At 41.4% G+C, this 25,921-nt stretch overlaps 1 protein-coding gene and 1 long non-coding RNA gene across 2 annotated transcripts; one reads left to right on the top strand and one right to left on the bottom strand.

Moving 5' to 3' along the window:
* The first annotated feature begins 5,676 nt into the window (after window positions 1-5,676).
* Window positions 5,677-9,578, top strand: LOC121721486. Its single transcript, XR_006034845.1, has 3 exons — window positions 5,677-6,023; window positions 6,914-7,063; window positions 8,960-9,578. It is a non-coding gene; the product is annotated as an uncharacterized LOC121721486 (long non-coding RNA).
* A 6,905-nt stretch (window positions 9,579-16,483) lies between these two features.
* zmp:0000000881 (CBL-interacting protein kinase 12) lies at window positions 16,484-24,840 on the bottom strand. Its single transcript, XM_042107417.1, has 6 exons — window positions 24,789-24,840; window positions 23,423-23,580; window positions 23,012-23,150; window positions 22,690-22,797; window positions 16,896-17,390; window positions 16,484-16,558 (listed from the first exon to the last, which is right to left on the bottom strand). Exons 2-6 carry the CDS (start codon window positions 23,569-23,571, stop codon window positions 16,484-16,486), a joined length of 966 nt encoding a protein of 321 aa, XP_041963351.1. The 5' UTR covers window positions 23,572-23,580; window positions 24,789-24,840.
* Window positions 24,841-25,921: the final 1,081 nt, after the last annotated feature.

Raw genomic sequence — 25,921 nt, 5'->3', positions numbered from 1 at the left:
AGTAACATTTAACATCATCAGCATTTTGTCTTGAACTTTTTGTTCCCGTTTTAATCTCCTGCCCACCCTCCTTTCTCACAGAATGTGGAACACTGGATTCTCTTACCCACCCCAGTTGGTATGCTCTCTGTCCCCGCCGTGCTATAATGAAGTCCTCTGCTAAAAGCACAGCTTCTCTGGCCGATCTGGGGTTATGTTCTCTGATCCAGAGGCGGACGTCGCTGTTGACCATCCTGAGGAACTGCTCTAGCACGAGCGTGTCTCCCATCTCCTCTTTAGAGTGTGACTGAGGGCACACCCACTTGTTGAACAGCTCCCTCAGCCTAGTGAACAGCTCCTTAGGCGATTCACCCGGCAGTACTGGGGAGTTACGAAACTGGTGCCTGTACGTTTCTGGGTGTATTTCGAACTTTTCCAAGATGGCTTCTTTGACTTTGTCGTAATCCCATGATTCTGATATATCCATTGCCAGGTATGCTGCTCTTGCTTTTCCCGAGAGCAACGGTACCAGATTCAATGCCCACTCGGCCCTTGGACACTGACTGATAGCTGCCATACGTTCGAAAGTAGCCAAAAAGTGCTCGATATCCTCGTCCTCTGCAAGACGTTGCATTTTTGGACCCTTCCACCCGGTGAATTGTCGACCCTGCTCCATTGCCGCTGGATCCCCTGGCACTGCTGATGATTGGACCCCTGCCATTGCCGCTGGAGTCGCTGCCGCTGTTGCCGACCCCGCTGCTGGGACCCTTGCCGTTGCCGCTAGAGTGGCTGCCGCTGTTGCTGCTGCTGCTGCTTGGACCCCTGCCGTTGCCGCTGGAGTGGCTGCCGCTGTTGCCGCCATTGCTGCTGCTGGGGTAGGTGCTGCCTTCCACCCTGCTGCTGCCGCTGGCGTAGGTGTTACCGTCCGATCTGCTGCTGCCGCTGTTGGATTAGGCGCTGCCATCAGATCTACTGGTGCTGCTGTTGCTGGCGTAGGCCCTGCCGTCAGACCTGATGCTGCTGCTGCTGCTGCTGGTGTTCTTGTTGGGACTGCTGCTTGGCCCCTTATCGCTGGCCCTCCATCCCAACTCAGTATACCTCGTGCTGGACTTGGGGCTCTGGACGCTGGCGCCGACGAGGAGAGTCCTCTCCCTCTCTCTTGCCTTTCTCGCTGGACTTCACCTTGCAGAAGGGCAAATTGCTGGGTCATATTCTTCCATCTTTGTTCTTGTCGTGCTTGCTCTCGAACATACCTTTCTTCTTGTTGCTTCTGCTGATGCATGAATTGCATGAACATTGTTTGTAGATTGTGGAGAGCTTCCCCCTCTTCCCCTTGTGTCTGGTCGTCAACACTTTTCGCCTCCGTCCCATCTTCTTTTTTCTTGTGAGCCTTTGGAGCCATCTTTACCTTGACATTTCAGCCTGGTCTTAGGACACTTGTAGTTTTCCACTGCCACCAAATGTAATAATGTGTCCAAGCGGATGGTGAGACTCAGGCAATGAAATTCAAGTTGATGTAATCTCCTTTTTTTTTAATTAGTATTAATATTAAGCTACCGGCAGGTTTATGCAACAGACAAAACAGGAAACAAAAAAAACACTGATACACAAAGGAAAACAAACACCGGGACAATGCCCACTAGGGTCTATGCCTACCTCAGAGGCCTTTCAACAGGACCTCTCACTCCTGAGGAGGAATCCTCTCCCTGACTGCGCTCTGCAGACCCCATTTAAAACACTGGACTAAACCATGCATAGCAACAAATCAATTAATTCAAATTCACCACCCTTTGGTTAACACATGACATAGGCAATACACATTACTAACAATCGTTCATGATATTTCCATACAATGTCATAATAAACCTCACTAAGCACCAAATAATATTACCACTCTAAACCCACCTGCGCCAATAAGCGCTCCCACGTCTGGGCGCGAAAGATGCGCAGAAAAGTGTCCCTTGCCCAATACTCCCGTTTGCCGGAAAGCAACTGAAGCACCGAGAACAGGCAAGTACATACACACAATCATACATACACTCGGACAAAGCACTTCCATCTCCCAGCTAGTAAGCATTGATGTTATAATGCGCGCTTTTAGAGAATGCTTACATTACTGATAAATAGATACGCTTCAACCTCTATACCGCATATCGCGGCTTTGATTCCCTGTATGTTTCCCTTAAACCAATTTCTAGTTTAACTTAACCCCCGTCCTGACACGCCTCAGGTCTGTGGCATTCACAACATGTTATCAAACAAATCAACATCGCAACATGATTTAATAGCGCTGTCTTTGTGCAAATGTTTGTAAAGTCATTGTTCCCGTTGCGGCGGGAAAGCCGCCTTTGCCAGTGACAGACGCACTGCGCTCTGTCACACCACCCACTTCAAAGACAGCAGGAACGCACAAAGCCTATGGCAGGGCATTCAGGCCATCACGGACTACAAGCCCGCGCCACAGAGCTGTGAGAGCAACATCCCTCTGCTCAACAATCTGAACCGTTTCTTTGCTCGCTTTGAAGCACAAAACAGCACTTGCCCACAGAAGACCCCTCCCCCTCCACATGAGCAGCCCCCATCATGTTTCAAAGCTGCCACCATAATACCTGTGCCGAAGAAAACTGCTCCATCCTGCTTCAATGACTACCGCCCCGTGGCACTGACACCCATCATCATGAAGTGCTTTGAGCGGCTTGTCATGTCACACATCAAATCCATTCTCCCCCCCACCCTGGACCCCTTCCAGTTTGCATACCGAGCCAAACGGTCCACAGAGGATGCAATCTGCTCTGCCCTCCACCCATCCCTCACCCACCTGGAAAAAAGAGACTCATATGTGAGATTGCTGTTTATAGACTTCAGTTCTGCATTCAACACCATAATACCACAACAACTCATCTGCAAACTTGACAAACTGGGACTCAGTACCTACCTCTGCAACTGGCTACTGGACTTCCTCTGTCAGAGGCCTCAAGTAGTACGTGTTGGCAACAATATCTCAAGCAGCATCACACTGAGCACGGGGGCCCCCCAAGGCTGCGTGCTCAGTCCGCTGCTCTTCACCCTGCTGACGCATGACTGGACTGCAACCTACAGCAACAACCACATAGTGAAATTTGCTCCAAGTCTCGTCACCAAGGGCGACGAGACTCAATACAGGTTGGAGGTCGACCTTCTGACCACGTGGTGCAGGGACAACAACCTCCTGCTGAACGTCAGCAAGACCAAGGAGATTGTTGTTGACTTCCGTAGAGGTCACACCCAACACCTGCCACTGACCATCGACGGTGCTGTGGTGGAGAGAGTGAGCAGCACCAAATTCCTGGGGGTGCACATCAGTGAAGACCTCTCCTGGACCACCAACACTGCATCACTGGCGAAGAAAGCTCAGCGCCGCCTGTACTTCCTGCGGAAACTCAGGCGAGCAAGTGCTCCACCAGCCATCATGACCACATTCTACCGAGGCACCATTGAGAGCATCCTCTCCAGCTGTATCGCTGTGTGGGGCGGAAGCTGCACTGAATACAACAGGAAAGCCCTGCAGCGCATAGTGAACACAGCTGGAAGGATTATTGGTGCTTCTCTCCCCTCCCTGAAGGACATTTACACCTCCCACCTCACCCGCAAGGCGACCAAAATTGTCAATTAGGTGTTAACAATATTACCACGCTAGGTCGAAGTACTCCCAAGTGCTATTGCGCCACACATTGTAGTTCTCCTGTTTATTCGCTTGGAAAATCGCCACGTTTCATGTTGTGTGGCCGTAGACATTTCTATCAACTAAAAATTTTTGTTTGGCTCGTTCAGCATTATACCGTACAGTAAAAAAAAAGTACATTGGTTCTCAGGTGTAGGGACCAGGGTCCCAGAGTTAAATTAACATTGGTATCAAAGGGATCTAGCCTAATGCTAGGACCATGGGCGATGGAGGCATTCTGAAAGTGGGTGGGACATTTCAGTGGGGGGTATGGGGGTCCTCCCCCAGAATTTTTTTTTTGGACTAGATGCATTTTCCTGAATTCTGGTACATTTTACCAGGTTATTTAGATACTTCTATATAACAAAATAAAGCCAGCCTACGAAATTAATAAAAAGTAAATCATGCATAATTTAAAAATAACTCAATATATAGGCTACTTGGCTACGCAATAAGGTTTCCATTACAGCACTGCGGACGTTCAATGAACGCATGAAAGCGGATAAAGTAAATTAAATATCAAACTAAAGCGAAAATGTCATGCTTTTGAAGGCCTACCATTGTGCAGTCTAGCTGTGGTTAGTGACGTGATGCTGTTAATGGGGAGTTTTACATAAACCTATAGGTTATTATTTATTTGGCGTACAAACAGCACTGGTATTTCGCACGGCAATAGTGGGGGGGGGTCCAAACTAACTATTTTAAAAAGTGGGTGGGTGTTTTGTAAGAATTTAAGAAATGTTTGTATATTTTAACTTTTAAATGCATCAATCTGGTGCACTTTTAAAAATAAATTAAATGCATCAATCTGGTGCACTTTTAAAAATAAATTCAGAGGTCAGACTTGCTTATTTTTATGGAAATATTTGTGCTGTAGCCTAAGCTATTTTGCACTTCAGAATTATAACCATGCATACACAGGTGGAATAGTTATGGTGATATTGCAATAAGTTCACAACCACAAAAACATATGGTCCATTTCACAGTTCAGAAATGTTCAGCACTCCATGAAATTATGCAGAAGTGGTCACCTGTGTTTTTCAGCTAGTTCATTTAAGATAATATATTGGTCATTGTAATGGCCATTGCCTACAGGCTATTCCTTTTTCAGGATGTACCCATATCTGCATGATGTGAATGTTTGCATATGGCTTATGTCAGGCTTTATATCAATATTTGTGTCTCCTTATTTGATTTTCTTTATATTTTTGCATTAATGTCACTAGAAAGCATGGCAATATAAATATATTCATTTATCTGTGTAAGTGGGATTGGCTGGAACCTGACAATATAAGAACCATGATAGTGGGATAATCTACTGAGCAATTTACAAAAATGTATGTAGGCCTACTGACAAATAGTTTACATTAGAATACATTATAATTTCGCCCCAATGAGGCTATGTAGAAATGTGTTGCAATTTCAAAAAAAGAGGCATGCTTTATATCCTCGTATTCGGTACGGTTTGCTGTTTATTGTGATATTAGGTTTGCCACATGTTGTGTGAAGGGTTAGTGAGATATTACAACCGAGAGTAATGGGTGTGCACTGTGTGCAAAATGCAAATATGATTAGCCTAAATTGCCCGTCGGTTCAATGATAATTTTCTCGCGAACCATTTATCACAGCAACTTGGCGCTAATATCATTGGAAAGCTCCGCTCGTTCACATGATGTGTGATATCATGTATAGGTTTAGTTTAGTTGAACCTCATCTGCCAGGTATTTAACCTACCACGTTGACACTTCAGCGTGAAAAATACTCAAAGCATAGGCCTACCTGAAGCCGGGGGAATGCGCCTGGGATGGCTTTTGAAGTAGCACCGCAAATGAGAGAAAATTTAGAAAATTCCACAGACAGGGGGTGCTCTTGAACCCTCTCACCGTCTCTGAAAGCATAACCGTGGCTCAACAGGTAGATCTATAGGCTAAACTCATTTTTCAGGCATCTGACCGACCGGGTTGACACTTCAGCGTGAGAAATCGTTCACTGTAAAAAATACAACTTGCCTTTAGTACTGCCAAATAACTTTTCTGACTAAACAGAACTCAAATAATCAAATAGTGTAGTAAAACTCATTATAACAAGTTTTTACAACTAATTTGGGAATTTCACCTAACAAACTTAAGAAACTGAGTTGACTCAACTTGCATAATTAAGTATCTATAAGAGAGAAGTTTCCCAAAGTTCACTGAACTTCTTAGTCAAGTTGGAGCAAGCGCATTGTTTCCTAACGTATCAAGGCGACCTGTGGGCTGCAGCTTGAATTTGTCAGGAGGACAGAAGCCAGTCACCTTCCCTACCTGTATGCAGCGTGGAGCAAATGACAACAGCATTGTCAAAGGTAAGTAAGGCATTTAGTTTTATCCAATATCCAATTGTTATGATAGTCAGTCTTTCTCGGTGTCGTGTTGCTTTAGCTAAGCTGATCTGACTGCCCACATTCCGTTAGCAGCTATCACTAGCTAACTTTAGTGATGTCTAGTTATGACTGTGAATGGTAAAAGCTTGCAATGTTCTGGGAAGACATACTGTAACCGGTAATGCTGAACAAGGATGTTCCTAAAACATTCACTTTCAGGAACAATTTTGTGTAAAATGGATGTCAGCAAGGAACGTTCTTGGAAATAGTGTGGTGTTGTTGAAATAGTGGCTATTAGGCTAAGCTAGCCTGCTAGCTAATCTTATATACCTTAATATAAGTAGCTTAATCTTAGTAGCTTAATTCCACAACTAGTGATAGCCGTAGCTGCTACAGCTCAATTATCAGTATAATTGTCTGGTTAGCTATTTCCCTGTTTTGCTGAAAACATGTATGTTCCTAAAATATTCACCTTTATAGAAAGACCTTTGTATTGGATGCCAGCGAGGATAGCTAGCTCACTGTGGAGTAAGCTAAACCCCTGTTTAAACCTCACTCCCGCCCAAAGTTTTTAGCAATGTCTTGCAACTGCTGCTACTCGATCTGCAGAGGCGCTGCATATAGGTTGAAAAAAATTAAATGGAAATGCAATTTTTAATGCAACATATGTCAATAGAATGCAGGCACATAAAACAATGGCAACCCCACATTCGCCGATCGCGCTCCCTTAAAAAATGCTTGATCAGAGCCAACAAATGGACAAGTTATAGCTTCATCACTACCTAAATGTCCTCCAAGATGTTTAAAAAAGTCCACTGCACTACAAACCTATATATAAAAAAATAATTTTCTACTCTTGTTTGTTGTTGCAGACTCTTCTGTTGCAATGCAATGTAAGGAGTGTCCATTTTCTCACCGGGATGTAGAGACCCTCCTGACCTATTGCAGGCTTCATAATGGTCACCAGGGGAAAAGCTGGCTCTGCCTCCACCCCAAGTGCATGTGCATCTTTAAGACTTCAGGTAAGCTTACATTAACATTTAATTTGGCACGGTACCATGCAAAAGACAAATCACCTCAGGTCGAAACTACATTCAGTTGTCAATAGTGTACATTCCAATGTGATTGTAGTTGCAGTGGACTTTTTTAAACATCTTGGAGGACATTTACGTCGTGGTGAAGCTATAACTTGTCCATTTGTAGGCTGCGACCATAGCATTGGCAATGTACAAAACTTTGCGACACACAAAAGTAGGAAGCACAAACACTTCACATTTAGGGAACTCGAAAATGCAGTAGGTGCACCAGTTAATGATGAACTCAACGTGTTTTAAAATGTATGCAAATTATCGCATATTTTATTAGATACTGCCTAATTTGCATATGTAAACACTAAATTACAGAAAACTTGTAATACATTATTTTCTCATATTAATGTAAGTAATCTACTGGGAAAGTTTCATAGTGATATCTGCTAGTTAAAAATGTTACCCTATTCACTAGTGTCTCGCCTTAAAGGAGAATTCCGGTGTGATATTGACCTAAAGTGTATCGAAACATGATACCGAGTGTGAACGTATGTCTCATAGCCCATCTCGGCTTGTCCCCTGCACTCCAAAATCTGGCGCTAGTTAGCCGATGCTACCAACATCTTTTTCAATAGTGGTGCTTCGGCATCGGGCTAGCCATGCAAATAAATCACTGTTTTACACCCATTTACGAGGCTCAATGTATCTCCACACTTCATTGGTAGACTTCCGAGGGCCCTGACATTTAAAACGAGACATTGAGAACTTTGAAAAAGCACTGGTAGTTTACTTACAAGACGATTTATACAGACAGTATCTTCACGAAGTTTAGCGTTTGCAGCCATCTTGAATTTAGTCACGATAAGTCGAGCAACGAGTAAGAATGAACAGCTATGATAAGGGATCAGATTCAAAAAATAATTCAGTGGAAATGCATGGATTCCAGTTGCTGCTACTGGAAGAAACTGGAATCCATGCATTTCCACTGAATTATTTTTGGAATCTGATATTCCTCTTTTTAGTCAGCGTTAGCAGAGGTGCCAATAATTCTGGAGGGTACTGTAGGTCAGGGGTGTTCAAACTGGCTAAAAATAAAAACATTGTTTGATCTATTTGGATTTTTGAGTTGTTATTTAGACTTGTTTTTTCTTGTTAGAGTCAATGTATTAGTTGGAATTGATATATATTTTCAAGTTGGGAGCATTTGTTGATTCAACTTGATTATCTAAGTTATTTACTGTCAAGTAAAACTTACTCAAAAAAGCTAGTGAAATGTGTTGACTTGTTTTTTTAAGTTGGAAGAACTTTTGATTCAACTTGAATTTTTGAGTTGCCAACCTATTGTAAGTCCACCTTACTTACAATACTAAGTTGGCATTACTAGATATTTCAAGTTAAAAGCACTTGATTCAACTTGACTTTTTGAGTTGCTAACCTACTGTAAGTCCACCTTACTCACAATACTAAGTTTGCATTACTAGATATTTAAGTTGGGAGCATTTGTTGATTTAACTTGATTATTTGAGTTCTTCACTGTCAAGTTGAAATTACTCAAAGCTAGTGAAATGTGTTGACTTGTTTTTTTAAGTAAACGCAGAGAGTTTTTTTTTACAGTTACAGTTACACCCATGGGTGTGAGTGTGTGAAACTAATCAAATGCGTGTGTCTCACGGCCAATGCGTGAGAGTTGGCAGCTATCCATGTATGATGGGAATGACCTGTTAATAAGGGTGTGAGTTTGTATTATGACAGAAACAATGTCATCCCATTCAAGCCAAGAGTTCCTGGAAATAATAAAACCTGTTTTACCTCAATTTTTACAACCTTGCGTGGGCTTTGTATATGCAATTTTCACCTGTGGAGGTGACGGCTGAAATCTGCTTGTTACAGGTGATGGGCTTCTCCTCACCTCTGCTGGAGAGGGTACATTCAAGCCCCCTCTCTGGTGCAGCCCTGTTTTGTCGTTACCGACACCAGCAAGACCTATGCCAGCCTTAAGACCAGGATGAGCTGATGCTGCCTCCCCTGGCCGAGCCTCCTCTCTCACCTTTTCCTCTGCTTTCCTGATATCAGCCATCACTAAAGCCATGGGGGTTCTGTAGCCAGGTGAATGTAAACGAAGGAAAGCCCGGACAAGCAAGACTGACAAGTAGGTGGGCCTAGGCCTGTCCTGGCCCGTCTGTGGCTACGCCTATGTCACCAGGGGCCTCATGTATAAAGACTTGCGTGGAATTCCTACCAAAAACACAGCGTAGCCTACGCGAAAACCTGGTTTTAGATTGGAAAGTTGTGTTTTATTTTTATAATCTTTGTTCAGTGAACACATACAACCGTCAGTTTGTTAGTTAACAGACATTTTGTGAATATGACGCTCAGGCCTATAAACTATAAGTTTACCTGCAAACACCCTTCTAGTTGTGGAAGTAGATAGTGCAGTGGTCACAGACATGGTTTAGTATGTGGGAGACCGAGGTTTGATTCCCGTATGATGCATTTTGGCAGAGTGAGTGCGCCCTTCTAACTATACATTGATGCAAACAGCATAGCTTATTCAGAGTGTCTATTACACAGCTGCGCTATTCACACCCTGTGACGTAACAACAAAAACATGTTGCTCATTATTTTTTTATTACATTGTGTGATCAATATGCCAGAGTAAATGCACAGGGGTGCAATAGCATACACTGATATTTGTACCAGACGGGGTATTACTAGAACACATTGCTGTGTGCACGAGGGTACGAATAGCATACAAGGCTAACTGTACCAGGGGTGCAAGTAGCCTTACCTAAAAAAGCTCAGAGGGCAACACTTTATTATGTTACTACATTCGTTATCACCATCAATCATTCATATCGCAGACTATGAGGTTTGTAGCCAAGGCTGAAGCCAAATAGGTCTACACTAAACTGCAAACATTTTCAGTAAATCACATTTAGTAAGATATTGATATTAATAATATTAATATAGCCTAAATCATACCTCTCCTGACAGTGCGACCTACTAGGCTACTTGCGCTGACAGCTAGCCTAAATAAAGTTCATGTTCACAGTGTAGTCTGTTGGACTCCCTGGTTGTTGTGTTGTGGTTTAGTTCTAATGTCTGTATTGAAGATGGTCAATAAAGCTTGACGGCTGGATCAGGATCGGCGATTAGATTATGATTTATTGTAGATGGTACAACAATGAATAACAGAACACAGGCTACAGTAAGTCTCGAAAAGTAAAACTGCACAGAGTCTAACAGTTGTTGTGGTTGTTATTAGAAGCGGGCTACTTGAGCTTTCCGACAGAAGATGCTCCTTGAGTCTCTTCCTTGATCCGTCTCAGAGTTAAAACCTAAGACAAAGCCTGTTATACTAAAACATACAAATGTAAATCATGCCAACGAGGCAGGTGCCAACCAGTGTACAAGACCGGCTGTGACCAGATGGAGATTCTAGCCTGAACAGAACAACTCGCTATCTCCCTTGGCCCATGTTATCATGATGTTCCTCGGATGTTCCTAAACCCAGGGCCATATGACCTTCCTGATGGTAAATAGACACAGGCCTAAGCCTCCCTTAGTGTCCACATCAATTATGTGTCCACATCAATTATGCACAATGGTATGGACCTCTGCCCATTGTACAGTATACTACACACAAGTAATATATGAACATATCAGAATACAGTGAGAATACCCCAGAATTCTACAAGTCTAATGCGACATTCATTCGAATTAATGCAAATTATTTTATGTTGACTTCTGCTGACATTGACACAGTGGTGTAGTCTAGTTAGCTATAGTGGGTATACTGTGATCAACCCCAAATTATATTGACCTTTCCTTGCATATGCAGCTTAGTGTCTGGTTTCTTCCACACACAACACTGGGAATTAGGACCAAATAGTTCAGTCTTCGTTTCATCAGACCAGATTTTACTTACTGAGAGTATGACCCAAACTACTCAGTTTGGCTGAGCAGCCAGATCTAGGAAGACTGTTGGTTGTTCCAAACGTTTCCATTTGAGGCTACTGTGCTCTTGGGCACTTTCAATGCTTTCAATGAAAGAAATTTTCTTGTATCCTTCCCAGATCTGTGTCTTCACACAACGCTGTCTCGCAGGTCTACGGACAATTCTCTCGACCTCATGACTTGGTTTTCACTCTGACGGACACCATCAACTGTGAGACCTTATATAAAGAGATGTATGTCTTTCCTAATAATGTCCAGTGAAATAATTTAGGCACAGGTGGACTCCAATCAAGTTGTAGAAGCATGTCAAGGACCATTGATGGAAGTAGGATGCACCAGAGCTCAATACTTATGTAAATGGAATATTTCAGTCTTTTATTTTTTCTAAATTGACAAAACACTCCAAACACCTGTTTTTTTTGTGTGGAGTGTTGGAGTATTGTGTGTAGAGTGATGAGAAAAAAACCTGAGTCCATTTTAAGATAAGTGAAACATAACAAAATGTGGAAAAGGTGAAGCTGTGAATACTTTCTGTACTATGCACTGTATGTGTAACTGACTCATGCCGAAACTATGTACATTACCAACCTAATTTGTTTCCAATACCCCAATGTTGAGGAAGAATTTAGCTTGTAGCTAACACTTACCATAATCTCCAATGTAGAATGGTTTAGCTTGCTAGCTAGCTAACTGTGGAAATTCGGTATAACGTAGCCTGGGGGGCAGGTCATGTCAAGACTGTTTTCGGGAACACTTCTCATCTTCCACCACCGCATAGATTTATCGCAACTCATCGCAAGACTCATTTTGTTTGTTTGTTTGTTTTAGTGTTGTCATGCTCTGTGTGTGCTCTGTTTGTGTTGACTTTGAGTCTGAGAAAGGCACTATATAAATTAAATGTTTTATTATTATTATTATAATCAATTATCTCCCTATAGTTGTAAGAAATACATTCAAAGCCCTTTTCGCTTCTCACATCGATACAGTCAAGTCAAGTTTATTTATATAGCGCATTTCATACACAGAGGTCATTCAATGTGCTTTACATAAACAAAAGCAGACAGTAATAGCAACTAGAAGGATATTAGTCAAAGAAGGATAATAGTCAAAGAATGGATTAAAAAGTAAATATCATAATAATAAAGAAAACATAAAACGCACAAGGTAAAATCGTTTAAAAACTAGATGTACCGCAGAGTGGTACAAAATATGACCGCCGCCCAGTCCAGCACATTTTTCCCAAAAAAATAAATCACGCTGAAAGGCTTATATGATTCTAACTGTCTCACTAAATTGCATTATCCACACTCAATTCTCACTGGTATCTGCTAGACAACAAGTACCAAAACATGATTAGTTCATAGATTTCACATGTAAAATTCATTGTATACAACCCCACCTCCATCTTGCCTGTTCATAATTCTGAGAAATTCTTGAATTGTGTGCATGTGTGCATGTACATGTTTATGTTATGTGTGTGGGTGTGTGTGTGTGTGTGTGTGTGCCTGTGTATGTGCCTGTGCATGCATGCGTACATATGTCTACTGTGTGAGTATGTGTCATACGTATGATTACTGTGAATGTATGTGTGTGCGTGTGTATCTGTTTGTGCACATGTGTGCACATGAAATGGGTTAACATGACCCCTGGAGGCAAACATACAGAAAAAAAATGGTCATCCTAGGCCCCACAGTTCTCAAGATATTCACAGAAAACTGTGTCTGCCCTACCCTCCTTTCGGGGGGTCCAGTCCAGTGGGGGGGCTACATATCAAAACGAAAAATGACGGTTCCATGCTATCCATGTGGGGTTACATGCCCACCAAGTTTTGTGTACCCCGGTCTTTCAGTGTCCCGGGAATCCTTGTTGGTGTACGTCACTAAATGTACGCATAAATTATTTTATTGTAAGGCCCCCCATGAACGAAAGTACACAAAACTTGGCATGCATTCGGAGGGTGTCATAATGATCCTACACTTTTAATTTTGTGCAGTTTTGACCATGTCAGCCAGAGATATTGTGATGAAAACACCTAATTTTTTGCTTTTTAATTTTTAACTAGGTGGCGCTATACATGAAATAAGTGATAATGGGATGGGTTGACATGCCCCCTTAAGACCAACATACATAAAAAAGGTGGACCTCCTAGGCCCTACGGTTCTCGAGATATTCACAGAAAACTGTCTCCGGCCACCTACAGGCCAGTTGGTGTATAGTAACATAAATTAATTTATTGTGTGGCCCCCCATGAACGGAATTCAAAACTTGGCGTGCATACAGAGGGTATCATAATGATCCTACACGTCCAATTTTGTGCAGTTTTGACTATGTTAGTTCGCAGATACATGCGATTACAACACCTCATTTTTACTTTTGGGGGGGGGGGGGGGTTGGGCACAAACCCAATGTGGCCCTTGAGCCAAACAGTTTGCCCACCCCTGTGCTAGGCTAAAGAATTGAGATTCAGAGAACTTGGTTGTGCTCATCCTGTCAGAAAATAGCAATTTGATCAGTGATCATGCATCATATCAGCGCAAGCTTGGTTTGAAACTGGTTTCTGTGGATGGGCTTACACGATCCTTCACTGGGCTAGTGCCTGCTGTGTTAATATGACCATGCTGATGCTAAGCTGCAGCTCCCTCAAATCTGTATAGGTTCTCTTGCATATTAGGCTAGCTTTTGCCAATGAAAATGAATGCAACATAAAAAAAAAAAACAGTAGGCCTAGGCTACTGCTGCTAACTGAAGAAACGTTTACGTTACTGTAAGGAAATTATTATTATCATTGTATAACCATTTGTGTAAGCAGAAATATTGTTGTGCTGAGTTCTAAGAACAGAGAGTTCAAGTTAAATGTTGTTGTGCTGAGTTCCAAGAACAGAGAGTACAAGTTAAGTGTGCAGACAGACAGGAACTGCACCCATCTCATGTCTAGCTTTCCAAAAACGGGAGATTTTTTTTCGGGGGGGGGGCAGTGTTTATACCGGAGCTGTGTTTGCATATTTAATACGTTTCATACACGTGTTTCAACACTGAATTTCGGTCGTTGCTCCAAAGCTGCTTGCTGTCAGATTTGGTTCCGAGGGAACAAGTTCAGTGTATCAACAACACTCCATAACAGTTTATGTGATGTGTTAATCAATTAAATTCCCAACAATTTCACAACAGCTAGTTCTGGAGTAGGCCATTCATCTAGCCCGCTTCCTTACGACGAGACTCAGGCTGCACCCACTTCCTTATTTGGGTTGCCAGGTTTTAGCCTATGACAAAACGGTTGAAATTGAAACTAAGTGATCGTGTATGTGTAGGGTGTATTTCATACACAATCTGGCAACCTGAATCCATCAATGATTTTAAAATGAAGTTTGATGGCCATGCAAATTACTGGAGTTTTCCGGGAGAAATAACAAAACGGGAGTGTAGCTGGGAGATGACCTTGAAATACGAGTGTTGACAGGTATGCCCTGTCTGTGTGTGTGGGTGGGTGAGATAAGAGTATGTCACAATGAAGTCGCTATGCCTTGCTTTCTATTTTCTGTGTGCATCTGTACAATAAAAGACACAGCTTTTGGGCTGCAGAGTCAGAGACTGATGGTGTGAGGAATTCTTCCTTACATTAGCAGGCTCTCCTCTTGGTACCAGAGTTTGTGGGCAAAGCCATACTACGTGTTGTGGTTCTTGTATGTTGGGGTTAAATTCCCTGACAGTTACCAACAATGTTAACAACAAACTCAGCTTCACTGCTGCAAACAAAGTTGGCTATATGCTTCGCCATATAACGAACCAGCTAGCCTTGTGATAACAAAATCTTTACCTTTTGTTTAGTCCACTGAAAGTTATCCACATATCAAACGATTAAATACACAGTTATGGAGGAATTGTTTTGGGGAAGCAGTTGCACTATATCCCACTTTTGCTGCCTTTAAGCCACTTAAATCCATAGCCTAGATGAGCGTTACAACTTGACGTGATGGTGAAGCTAAATGCCCAAGAACGCAAAAACTTAATGACAGCTTGTGGTGGTGCTGCCTAATTGAAATGGGATAGGCAAGTATCTTATATTCGGCTATTACGTGTGGCACATTTATTGGGCTTTTAGCCTCTTTTAATTTAGGCCTATTTGATGTTGGACTGATATGACTGAGCAGCAGAAAAGTCATAGTCGATACATCGTTTATTATTATAATTAGGCTCTTGTGATAGCCTACTATTACTTTACTACTATTACTGTTATTATTATTATTATTCGGATGAGGCAAAGGAATGTAAATCTGAGTCTGAAATGTTGGCTACAAACAGTCTATACTGCTGTAACTGCACTGCTGCTATTATTAATTGTTAACTTCCGGGAACTATTTGAGGCTTCCATTAGCTGCTATTGTTGGAAAAAACATGGAACATTAGCGTCAATGGAGTTGTCGCAACTCTACCTTTATATGGCTCTGGGTGGCACTATACATAAAATGAGTGGTTATGAAATGGGTTGACATGGCCCTTGAGATCAACATACAAAAAAAAATGGTCCTCCTAAACCCTACGGTTCTCGAGATATTCACAGAAAACTGTGTCTGCCCTACCCTCCTTTCGGGGGGTCCAGTCCAGCGGGGGGGCTACAGATCAAAACGAACATTACATGCCCACCAAGTTTCGTGTACCCCGGTCTTTCAGTGTCCCGGGAATCCTTGATGGAAATTTGGGCATGCGAAAAAGAAAAAGAAAAAAAAATCTGACTAAACCGTCGCTGCGCGGCGGTCATAATAATTAAAAAGACAAAATAAGACACAATGTAGAATAATTTTCAAAGCAGATTCAGAATTTGTAACTCATTGCAGTTAGCAGAAAGCATCTGAGAACAGTTTGGTCTTAAGTCTAGATTTAAAACTGGCGCCTTTTTGATCGGAAAGTTAGTTCCAGAGCTGAGCCGCATAGCAGCTAAAAGCTGCTTCACCGTGTTTAGTTCTAACAGCAGGTTTTACAGCTCCATATGTTTCCATTCAATCCAAGCTTCCACCTTTCGCCTAAAAGGGGGCAGGTATGTGCAGCACATACAATGTTCCCGAATGTGCCGGTTGTACTTATAATGTATTGTCCGCCAGTCATTATTGGAAAATAAGTCCTGACAGGGCAAACAGGACAGTCTTGCTTCGTCCTGAAGGGACTTATTTTCTGATGACCGGTGAACAGTACATTATCTCACTTATTACACGACTACTTGCCAAAACGAGTTAAGAAACTTAACTCTATCTCTTTTCAAATTATTTTATATTATTTTATATTTTTATATTATTAATTATATATCTTATGTCTCACATCACTGTTGTACAGTTTGTTTTTTTTACTGACAGTGGACATGAATCATTTGTGTACTTCAGGGATAATACACCATTGTTAAGCTTTGCAACAACTATTCCATGTTAACTTTAAAGCCTTCATATTTTGTAATCTTTCCATTCTCAGTCACCACTTCTTTTGTTTCAAGGACCCCACCACCACTCCTAGAATCATAAACATAGTGACTGTGTTGGACTCTGCCTGTTTTGGGAATGTTGCAAGGGAATGGCGTCATCTGTTGGAGAAGCTGTGTAACACCGTCACTGGGCTCGGTCTTGACTGGAACCAGTGTCTGGATCTCTTCTCGTTTAGGAGGGTTGCGTTGTATCACTGTTACTGGAGGTGACCATATTTTCTCCGGAACAACCCGTGGAAGAGGTGTTTGTTGGGGGGCTCTTGGCTGCAGCCCTACCGCTCCCCCCCCCCCAAATCGAGCACCTGTTCCAGGGTTCACCTCCACGGCAGTCTTGACCTCTTTTTTCACCTGTTGAGGTGACGGCTGAAATCTGCTTGTTACAGGTGATGGGCTTCTCCTCACCTCTGCTGGAGAGGGTACATTCAAGCCCCCTCTCTGGTGCAGCCCTGTTTTGTCGTTAGCGACACCAGCAAGACCTACGCCAGCCTTAAGACCAGGATGAGCTGATGCTGCCTCCCCTGCCCGAGCCTCCTCCTCTCTCACCTTTCCCTCTGCTCTCTTGATATCAGCCATCACTAAAGCCATGGGGATTCTGGTATCAGGATTGCTGTCCACCATTTTGGACACTGCTACGCTGTAAGGATGGGCAGCTAGGGTCTCCTGGATTTTGCTGGGCGTGACGGCGTGCGTAGGTAGTCTGACCCTGGCACACAGCTCAGCGATGACCTTGCCCATCGCCCAGACGTCTGAGCGTTTGTCCCGCACACCCTGCCACAGCAGGATTTCAGGAGCGGAGTAAGCCTCGTTGCCTACGTTTATGGCCGACGTTTTTCCATCCTTGAAGAATTTAGCCAGTCCTAGATCTATGATGACGGGGCGGTTAGTTTCATGTTCCACCTGTAACATTACACAATACCAAAGGAAGTGAGGAAAAAAAATGACATTGTGTAATCAAAGCTGCCAACCCTCACGCATTTGATTGGCAGGGCTGCCAACTTTTCAAAAAACCTTGGAGTGAGATTTGGTGGGGCCAACCAAAATTTTGCTGAGGAAATTTTTGTTTGGCTCGTTCAGCATTATACCATACAGTAAAAAAAAAGTACATTGGTTCTCAGGTGTAGGGACCAGGGTCCCAGAGTTAAATTAACATTGGTATCAAAGGGATCTAGCCTAATGCTAGGACCATGGGCGATGGAGGCATTCTGAAAGTGGGTGGGACATTTCAGAGTGGGGGGTATGGGGGTCCTCCCCCAGAAATTTTTTTTTGGACTAGATGCAATTTCCTGAATTCTGGTACATTTTACCAGGTTATTTAGATACTTCTATATAACAAAATAAAGCCAGCCTACGAAATTAATAAAAAGTAAATCATGCATAATTTAAAAATAACTCAATATATAGGCTACTTGGCTACGCAATAAGGTTTCCATTACAGCACTGCGGACGTTCAAAGAACGCATGAAAGTGGATAAAGTAAATTAAATATCAAACTAAAGCGAAAATGTCATGCTTTTGAAGGCCTACCATTGTGCAGTCTAGCTGTGGTTAGTGACGTGATGCTGTTAATGGGGAGTTTTACATAAATCTATAGGTTATTATTTATTTGGCGTACAAACAGCACTGGTATTTCGCACGGCAATAGTGGGGGGGTCCAAACTAACAATTTTAAAAAGTGGGTGGGTGTTTTGTAAGAATTTAAGAAATGTTTGTATATTTTAACTTTTAAATGCATCAATCTGGTGCACTTTTAAAAGTAAATTCAGAGGTCAGACTTGCTTATTTTTATGGAAATATTTGTGCTGTAGCCTAAGCTATTTTGCACTTCAGAATTATAACCATGCATACACAGGTGGAATAGTTATGGTGATATTGCAATAAGTTCACAACCACAAAAACATATGGTCCATTTCACATAGTGTTAATTTCGTCAGACGAGACGAGAGGAAATATGTTCGTCGACGACCTTTTTTTTCATGACTAAGACGAGACGATGACGAGACGGCAGTAATGTCCTGAAACACTGACTAAGACTATCTTAAGATGCATTATTGTTGACGAAAAAAGATGAGACTAAAATGTTTTGCATGAAATAAAAACTAAGATAAAATCTCCCTTCATGTTCGTCTACAAAATGAGAAGACAGAATATCTAGCTGTTATGTTTTCAAAATATTCTGAATGAGTTCATACGCAACAGCTTTCCTGTAGGCTAGTCTACGTGCTGCTGCTGCAACTCTGTGGCTGCAACATGAAACTACATGGAACAAGAACACTGGAGATTTTTGCCAGAGTTAGCAAGCTAACTACCTAAGCTTTATGCCACAATGCTACATACCCAGAAGTTGAAGCTTCTCTCATACAAATTAACATCCCCCAGAATGTCCATACAAAAATGTTCAGCATGTAATGTCAACTATTCATCTAGTTAGACTGATGATGCAAAGTTTGCTAGCAAGTAAGCTAATATGGAAAGTTCGCTAGCAAGTTAGCTATGGCTAAGATGGAGAGTCTGTTTGGGGAATGTGTTGTGTTTGGGCGCATATCGCCATCTAGCGAGGCGGAGTAAAACATTAATAGTTTGGCCTACAACAGTGTTTCTCAAACTTTTTCAGTTTCAGGACCACTTAACTAACCCTAGCTAAAAAAAAAAAGATTAAATCTACTTCAACAGTAGCCTATAATTAGTCTACACAATAGGCCTACTCACTGAACCACCTTGCTTATTGTCTTTGCACTTTGCTTATTGTTTCAGAGGATTCATACTGTATGATTTAAACTGGCATATCTTACATAGACAGTGTTGCAGAACTGTTTGGATTTACATACAAGTTATATTGCAAACAACTCATCTATATTATATTTTACCACGTCTGCTCGCGGACCACTTGGGATAGCTTGCAGAACACCAGTGATCCCCGGACCACACTTTGAGTAACACTGGTCTACGAATATGACAGTGCTCCAGTCAAATCTTTTACTGTCTATGGTCAAATCCCAGCCGAGCTATAACTGTAGCTCGACTTACCTGTGCATGTAAACATACTGACTGACAAAAAATCAGAATGAGTAATTATAACAGACGAGTAGCCCTGTGGACACACAATATTGTTGGAAAATTGAGATGTGTGAAACACTATTTGACTCAAATGGTAATCAGAAATAATTTGTTATAAAAAAGACTAAAATGTGTCGACTAAAACTGACTAAGACTAAGATACCTTTAGTTTTCTTTTGACTAAAACTAGACTAAAATGACGAGACTTTTAGTCGACTAAAACTTGACTAACAAAAATGATATTTGAATGACTAAATATGACAAAGACTAAAAAGGACATTTCGTCACAAGACTAAGACTAAGACTAAATTAAAAATAGGTGACAAAATTAACACTAATTTCACAGTTCAGAAATGTTCAGCACTCCATGAAATTATGCAGAAGTGGTCACCTGTGTTTTTCAGCTAGTTCATTTAAGATAATATATTGGTCATTGTAATGGCCATAGCCTACAGGCTATTCCTTTTTCAGGATGTACCCATATCTGCATGATGTGAATGTTTGCATATGGCTTATGTCAGGCTTTATATCAATATTTGTGTCTCCTTATTTGATTTTCTTTATATTTTTGCATTAATGTCACTAGAAAGCATGGCAATATAAATATATTCATTTATCTGTGTAAGTGGGATTGGCTGGAACCTGACAATATAAGAACCATGATAGTGGGATAATCTACTGAGCAATTTACAATAATGTATGTAGGCCTACTGACAAATAGTTTACATTAGAATACATTATAATTTCGCCCCAATGAGGCTATGTAGAAATGTGTTGCAATTTCAAAAAAAGAGGCATGCTTTATATCCTCGTATTCGGTACGGTTTGCTGTTTATTGTGATATTAGGTTTGCCACATGTTGTGTGAAGGGTTAGTGAGATATTACAACCGAGAGTAATGGGTGTGCCCTGTGTGCAAAATGCAAATATGATTAGCCTAAATTGCCCGTCGGTTCAATGATAATTTTCTCGCGAACCATTTATCACGGCGCTAATATCATTGGAAAGCTTAGATTCCGCTCGTTCACATGATGTGTGATATCATGTATAGGTTTAGTTTAGTTGAACCTCATCTGCCAGGTATTTGACCTACCACGTTGACACTTCAGCGTGAAAAATACTCAAAGCATAGGCCTACCTGAAGCCGGGGGAATGCGCCTGGGATGGCTTTTGAAGTAGCATCGCAAATGAGAGAAAATTTAGAAAATTCCACAGACAGGGGGTGCTCTTGAACCCTCTCACCGTCTCTGAAAGCATAACCGTGGCTCAACAGGTAGATCTATAGGCTAAACCAAGGGGGCAGGCGAATTCCCGGAAGTAGAAGAATCGACGTAGGCTGGAGGGACCACCTCTCTGCTAACTCCCAAGTCCATTCATTCTAGGATTTTTTTGAAATACCATAACTTCATATAACATATATCCTGTGCCGATATTGTAGCTTCTGTGTAATCCACATAAACACTACAAAGGCAAAACAGACTCCACTACCTCGTCCGTAACGTTGGTTACCCGTAAGAAGAATGGTTAGCTTGTTCGGTTGGAGGGAAGCTAGCTTTGACGTAATCTCTCTTTCGCGCCGTAGGGAGATAACCGTATTGTTTGGATAAGAAGCTCAGTCCACCTTACGGTCTATGACGGTAACTCATAAGCAAAACCTAGCATACACGACCGTATGTTAAGGTAAAGCCAAAGATCCTTGATTACTAGCTCCGCTTTGACCCTCTCTGGTAAAGCATTACACAGAGGCAACCTAATAATAATAAAAAAGTAAACCTATTTTTTTTTAAAAACGGCACTAATCATTACAGAGGTTTTCGACGGATTGACCGTAGGTCGGAAAAGTGGAAAGAAGATTAGCTTCAAGGCTATAACTTTTTTGTTTTGTTGACTGTTTTTGAAGATGATCATGTATGGTAGCTTCAACATTAACACGACTTGGTGAGGATGATATTAATAATAATACATAAATAAATGTTTAACTTTGATAACTTTGAAGGCGAAGGAAGTGTGAGAAGAATTTCTGTGTATCTATCATATGAGTTACAAGATTCAGTTCGATGGCTAACGTCACGAAGTTAAGTGTGAGTCTGCGCAGTACTGGGGGGACCAACTGAAAAATCGTTCTATTTGACTCAGTGCCCTCCCATTGAAAACGACAGAGTCTGTTCGTCCATTTCTTTTACTGTCTGTCTATGGGCTAAACTCATTTTTCAGGCATCTGACCGACCGGGTTGACACTTCAGCGTGAGAAATCGTGGGTGTGGCGTGTGAGTGTGTGAAACTAATCACATGCGTGTGTCTCACGGCCAATGCGTGAGAGTTGGCAGCTATGGATTGGTGTAAGAGCGTTTGGAGCCAATCAAATGAATGAATCTCATTCTCAATGTGTGAGAGTTGGCAGCTCTGTGTAATTAGTTTGTGCAATGTAGCACTGCAGCCAGCACTACGAGCCGCTACAAGCTGGGATAATGAACATACTTTAGGTAGAAGAGACAGGTATAGACAGGTAGAGACAGGAACAGATACATATTTGGGAAATTACCTTATTCCAAGTCTCCCCTAGAGTTAGATAAGATGATACATACCCTTCTCTCGTCTGTGTGTGCAATAACTCAGTGTGACGCACCCACAGTTAGCCTAGTTTAGCATAGCTCATTGAGGTGGGAGGATACCAACAAGCCTATCTCCCAAAAGGGACAAAAGAACTTAGCCCAAGTAGCAGTGATTTGCCTGAATGAGAATATAGTTCCTAGTAGGTAAAATTATGCTTAGAAGATCACGGTGTCTCATTTTACATTGCCATCTGTAGCCTATAGGCCTATGTTGTAAGTGTGCAAGTCACAATATGTTTGGGAAATGTTGGAGTTCTCTATCACTATTGGGAGCTATAGGCTAGTTGGTTCTCCCCACCTCCATGAGTTATGCTAAGCTAGGCTAACGGTGGGTGTGTCAGACTGAGTTACTGCAAACACAGAGACAGAGGAGGAGGGTATGTATCATCTCATCTAACTCTGGAGGAGAGTGAATAAGCTAATTTCCCAAAATGTTTGGTGTGTTCCTTAAAGCAGTCCATAGCAGAAAGACAGGTTTGAACATTATGCAATTACTTCATAATTACCTTCCCCGAATTGTGCAACTCTTACCATGATGTTGTCAGGTTTAATGTCCTGGTGCACAATGTCTTTACTGTGAAGATGAAACAGCCCTGCACACATGCCACTGATAATGGTTGCTCTGACAGTAGAGGTCAACTGTAGGACACATTTGAATTATTTAATGTCTAATGTTATTATATATATACACACACACACACATATATATATATATATATATATATATATTGCAAATATATATATATATATATATGGCAAATCCTTTAGAAATCCTTTAGACAATAGCAAATCAAAGAAAATGACACTTAATATTACGGACAAACAACAATGCTTCATTCACTCGTATACAAACCTTTATTTTAGATTTCTGAGAACAGAAGATTGTTGTCTCAAGTTCTTCGCCTGTGATGAATTCAAGAGGAATGTTCCACTTGGATTCTTTCAACCATGGGTCTCCCAATAGCTTCACCACATTGAGATGCTGTGCATTGCTGTGATGTTAAAGGATATCATGAAACAATATCAGAGAATCTACAAGTAAATATCAGTTTTGGAGGCAAGTCTTTATCCATTTCACCTGTTGCTTGAAGGGTTTGAAAATAATTTAGCGTTTGTCCTGGGATATGTCTCTCTAACCTGTAGAAGTACCTACAGTACATGCAGTATGTCCACTAACAACCAAAGTCCCCTCACCATTTAACAGAGGTTCATTCATTCATTGTCAACATCCATTGACAACCAACCAACCTCAAACTTAACTCACCGATACACTTTGCACTCTCTCTCTAGGTCTGTCATGCGTATGAGGCCGATTGGAACCCTCTTGATGCAAGCCCATTGGTCCTTGTACTTCTCCCTGTACACCTTCCCAAAGCAGCCTCCGGCCAGAGTTCTGGTGTCTTGCTGTGCCATCTGAAAAATCTTGGAATCACAACAGAATGAAGTAAAAAGTAAGGAGATGAATGAAGTGGGAGTGGGATTCATTCAGTAGGTACCCATTTAGCGAAAGGGGACACTCAATTTGTGGAGAACTGACAAAAGGGGTCATGTTCCTGTCTGGTCTGATCAACAAAGCTGCATAATACCAGGCGTTCCAGATGTAGTACTGACAGAGATGCAACTCTGCCAGTTAGTCCGCATATCATCAACATGAATTTGAAGTTATTGTTTTAAAGTAAAATAACTACATTGTGTTGCTTTAAGAAGAGAATCCTAAACACAGGGAATACCTGCAAACATTTGAAAAAGTGTAAAAAATGTGTGTTTACTGTTGCTATAATTACATGTTACATGTCTAAAAACCTTGTTCTGCGATAGGCTGATTTATGTACAAGGAAGTTCTTCTCAAAATATTCTGAAGTAAAATGATTACGCCCTAGATGGTACTCCATGTACACAGCCATTTCTTAACATGAAAGGTACAGAAAAATCAAAGATTGATCGCACTCCAAAAGATTCTTTTTTTCTCGCTGATTTATTTCATTAGCAACAGGGGTAAATGTTGAACGCGTGTTTGCACTTGACATGAAAGGTGAAGCTGTCATACCACCCTGTTTACAGAGAATCGTATTTTCCTGTTAGCTGCAGGGTAATGAGCTTGTTTGTTGAGTTGCTGAATGAAAGTGAAACCATTTAACATTTGTCTGTTTTTAAAATGTGTCTGTCTTTAAAGTGTTATGAATTATTAGTACAACAAAAAGGAAGTATTGTGGCACACTCAGAACTTTATATGCAATAGTTATTTTACTTTCACCAACATTTTGGCCTAAGCCTTCGCCGCCGAAATGTTGGTGAAAATAAAAAAAACCATTGCATATAAAGTTCTGAGTGTTGAATTGAAATACAGTTGGTCATTCTGTTCAAATTAATTAGTACACCATAACACTAGTCTCTTTACTAGCATTTAATGTTCTTAGTCCCTGTCACCTCACAATTACAGTACAAGCTGTTCCCATTGCAGTCTTGTGACCGGAGCTATCTGTTGTATAACCAACAATACATCCTCAGTCTTAGAAATTAAGAATCATAGCGATTAATAAATCACAGTGTAACTAAAAATGATAGGCATTACAAAAACAATTCAGTTTTTCGAGTGAGATTGCAGAATTGTAAATGTGAGCAAAGCTTACCTCTGTCTGCACTGTCAGATGGCAGATATGTTTTCTGATTACGACAGCATGGGCGCAGGTAAGCAAGTCTGATTTTCCCTGATAGCACCACCTCTTTTATCTGATGCAAAGCAGACGTGAGCACAGTCATAGTCATAATGAATATTTACCAGGTGGATGACAGTCCAAGGTGTCAGTATTGATTGATCGATTGATTTTATTTGGCCATCTCGTAAGATAGTTTGTTAAGATACAAACTTTGCACCATACATTTAAAAAGTCAGAATAACACAATAAAGCCCTGAGGCTTATTTCCATTGTGGCCCCCTATGGGAGGTGGAACGGACAAGCGTCAATTATTATATCCAATCAATACATTCAATAAATACATTAGGACAATACAGTAGTAAAAAAACTACTATGATTGGCATCTGAGCCATTTTTTTCAGTGCCTGCTTATTAAAACTTCCTACACCTCTGACCATCTTGAGATTTCCTGGCAACCTGTTCCACAGACTAGTTGCTACATACAAAAAAGTATACCCCTTTAGAGTATCAAAACAACTATAAAGCAAGTCAAATAGGATAAAAAGTATATCCCATTAGAGTAACAAAAAAGCATTAAAGCAAGTCAAATAGGATAAAAATTGCTCATCAGCTGTACTGCTGATTTTAACCACTTGATGGCAGTATATGACATACAGATAAGGTACCTAAGCAAGGCACACTCTCCTCTGTTCCTCAGAGGATGATTTACAGTATTTCTTGTTGGTTGATGAGACAAATTTAACACACACATCAGTTGGCTGCTCTGTTTTCTCCCCCCCCACACACACACACACACACAAAAACTAAAAACTCATTCATGCATATTTCTACTTTGGCATGTGCTTATGCTAACAACAACATCTTAATGTGCTATTTACCTCACATTCAGTGTCTGTTCACAGATATCAGTTGCTTGAAAGTAAATGCTACTACTGTATCTACAGAGCATGTAAAAATGAGAGATCAGCCCTGGCAGGAGGGGCAGCTTCCTTGACTCCTGTCTGCATTCCAAATGAAGCCGCAACTTTTAGTTTGTGCAGTCATTGTCTGTATCTCTGAATAAGCTAAGTGAAGTTGGTGAGAGAAGTCTCCGGTGGATCAACTCA

Source organism: Alosa sapidissima, chromosome 10 (assembly GCF_018492685.1).
Source record: "Alosa sapidissima isolate fAloSap1 chromosome 10, fAloSap1.pri, whole genome shotgun sequence".
Lineage (NCBI taxonomy): Eukaryota > Metazoa > Chordata > Actinopteri > Clupeiformes > Clupeidae > Alosa > Alosa sapidissima.
This window is presented reverse-complemented; position numbering and strand designations above follow the sequence as displayed.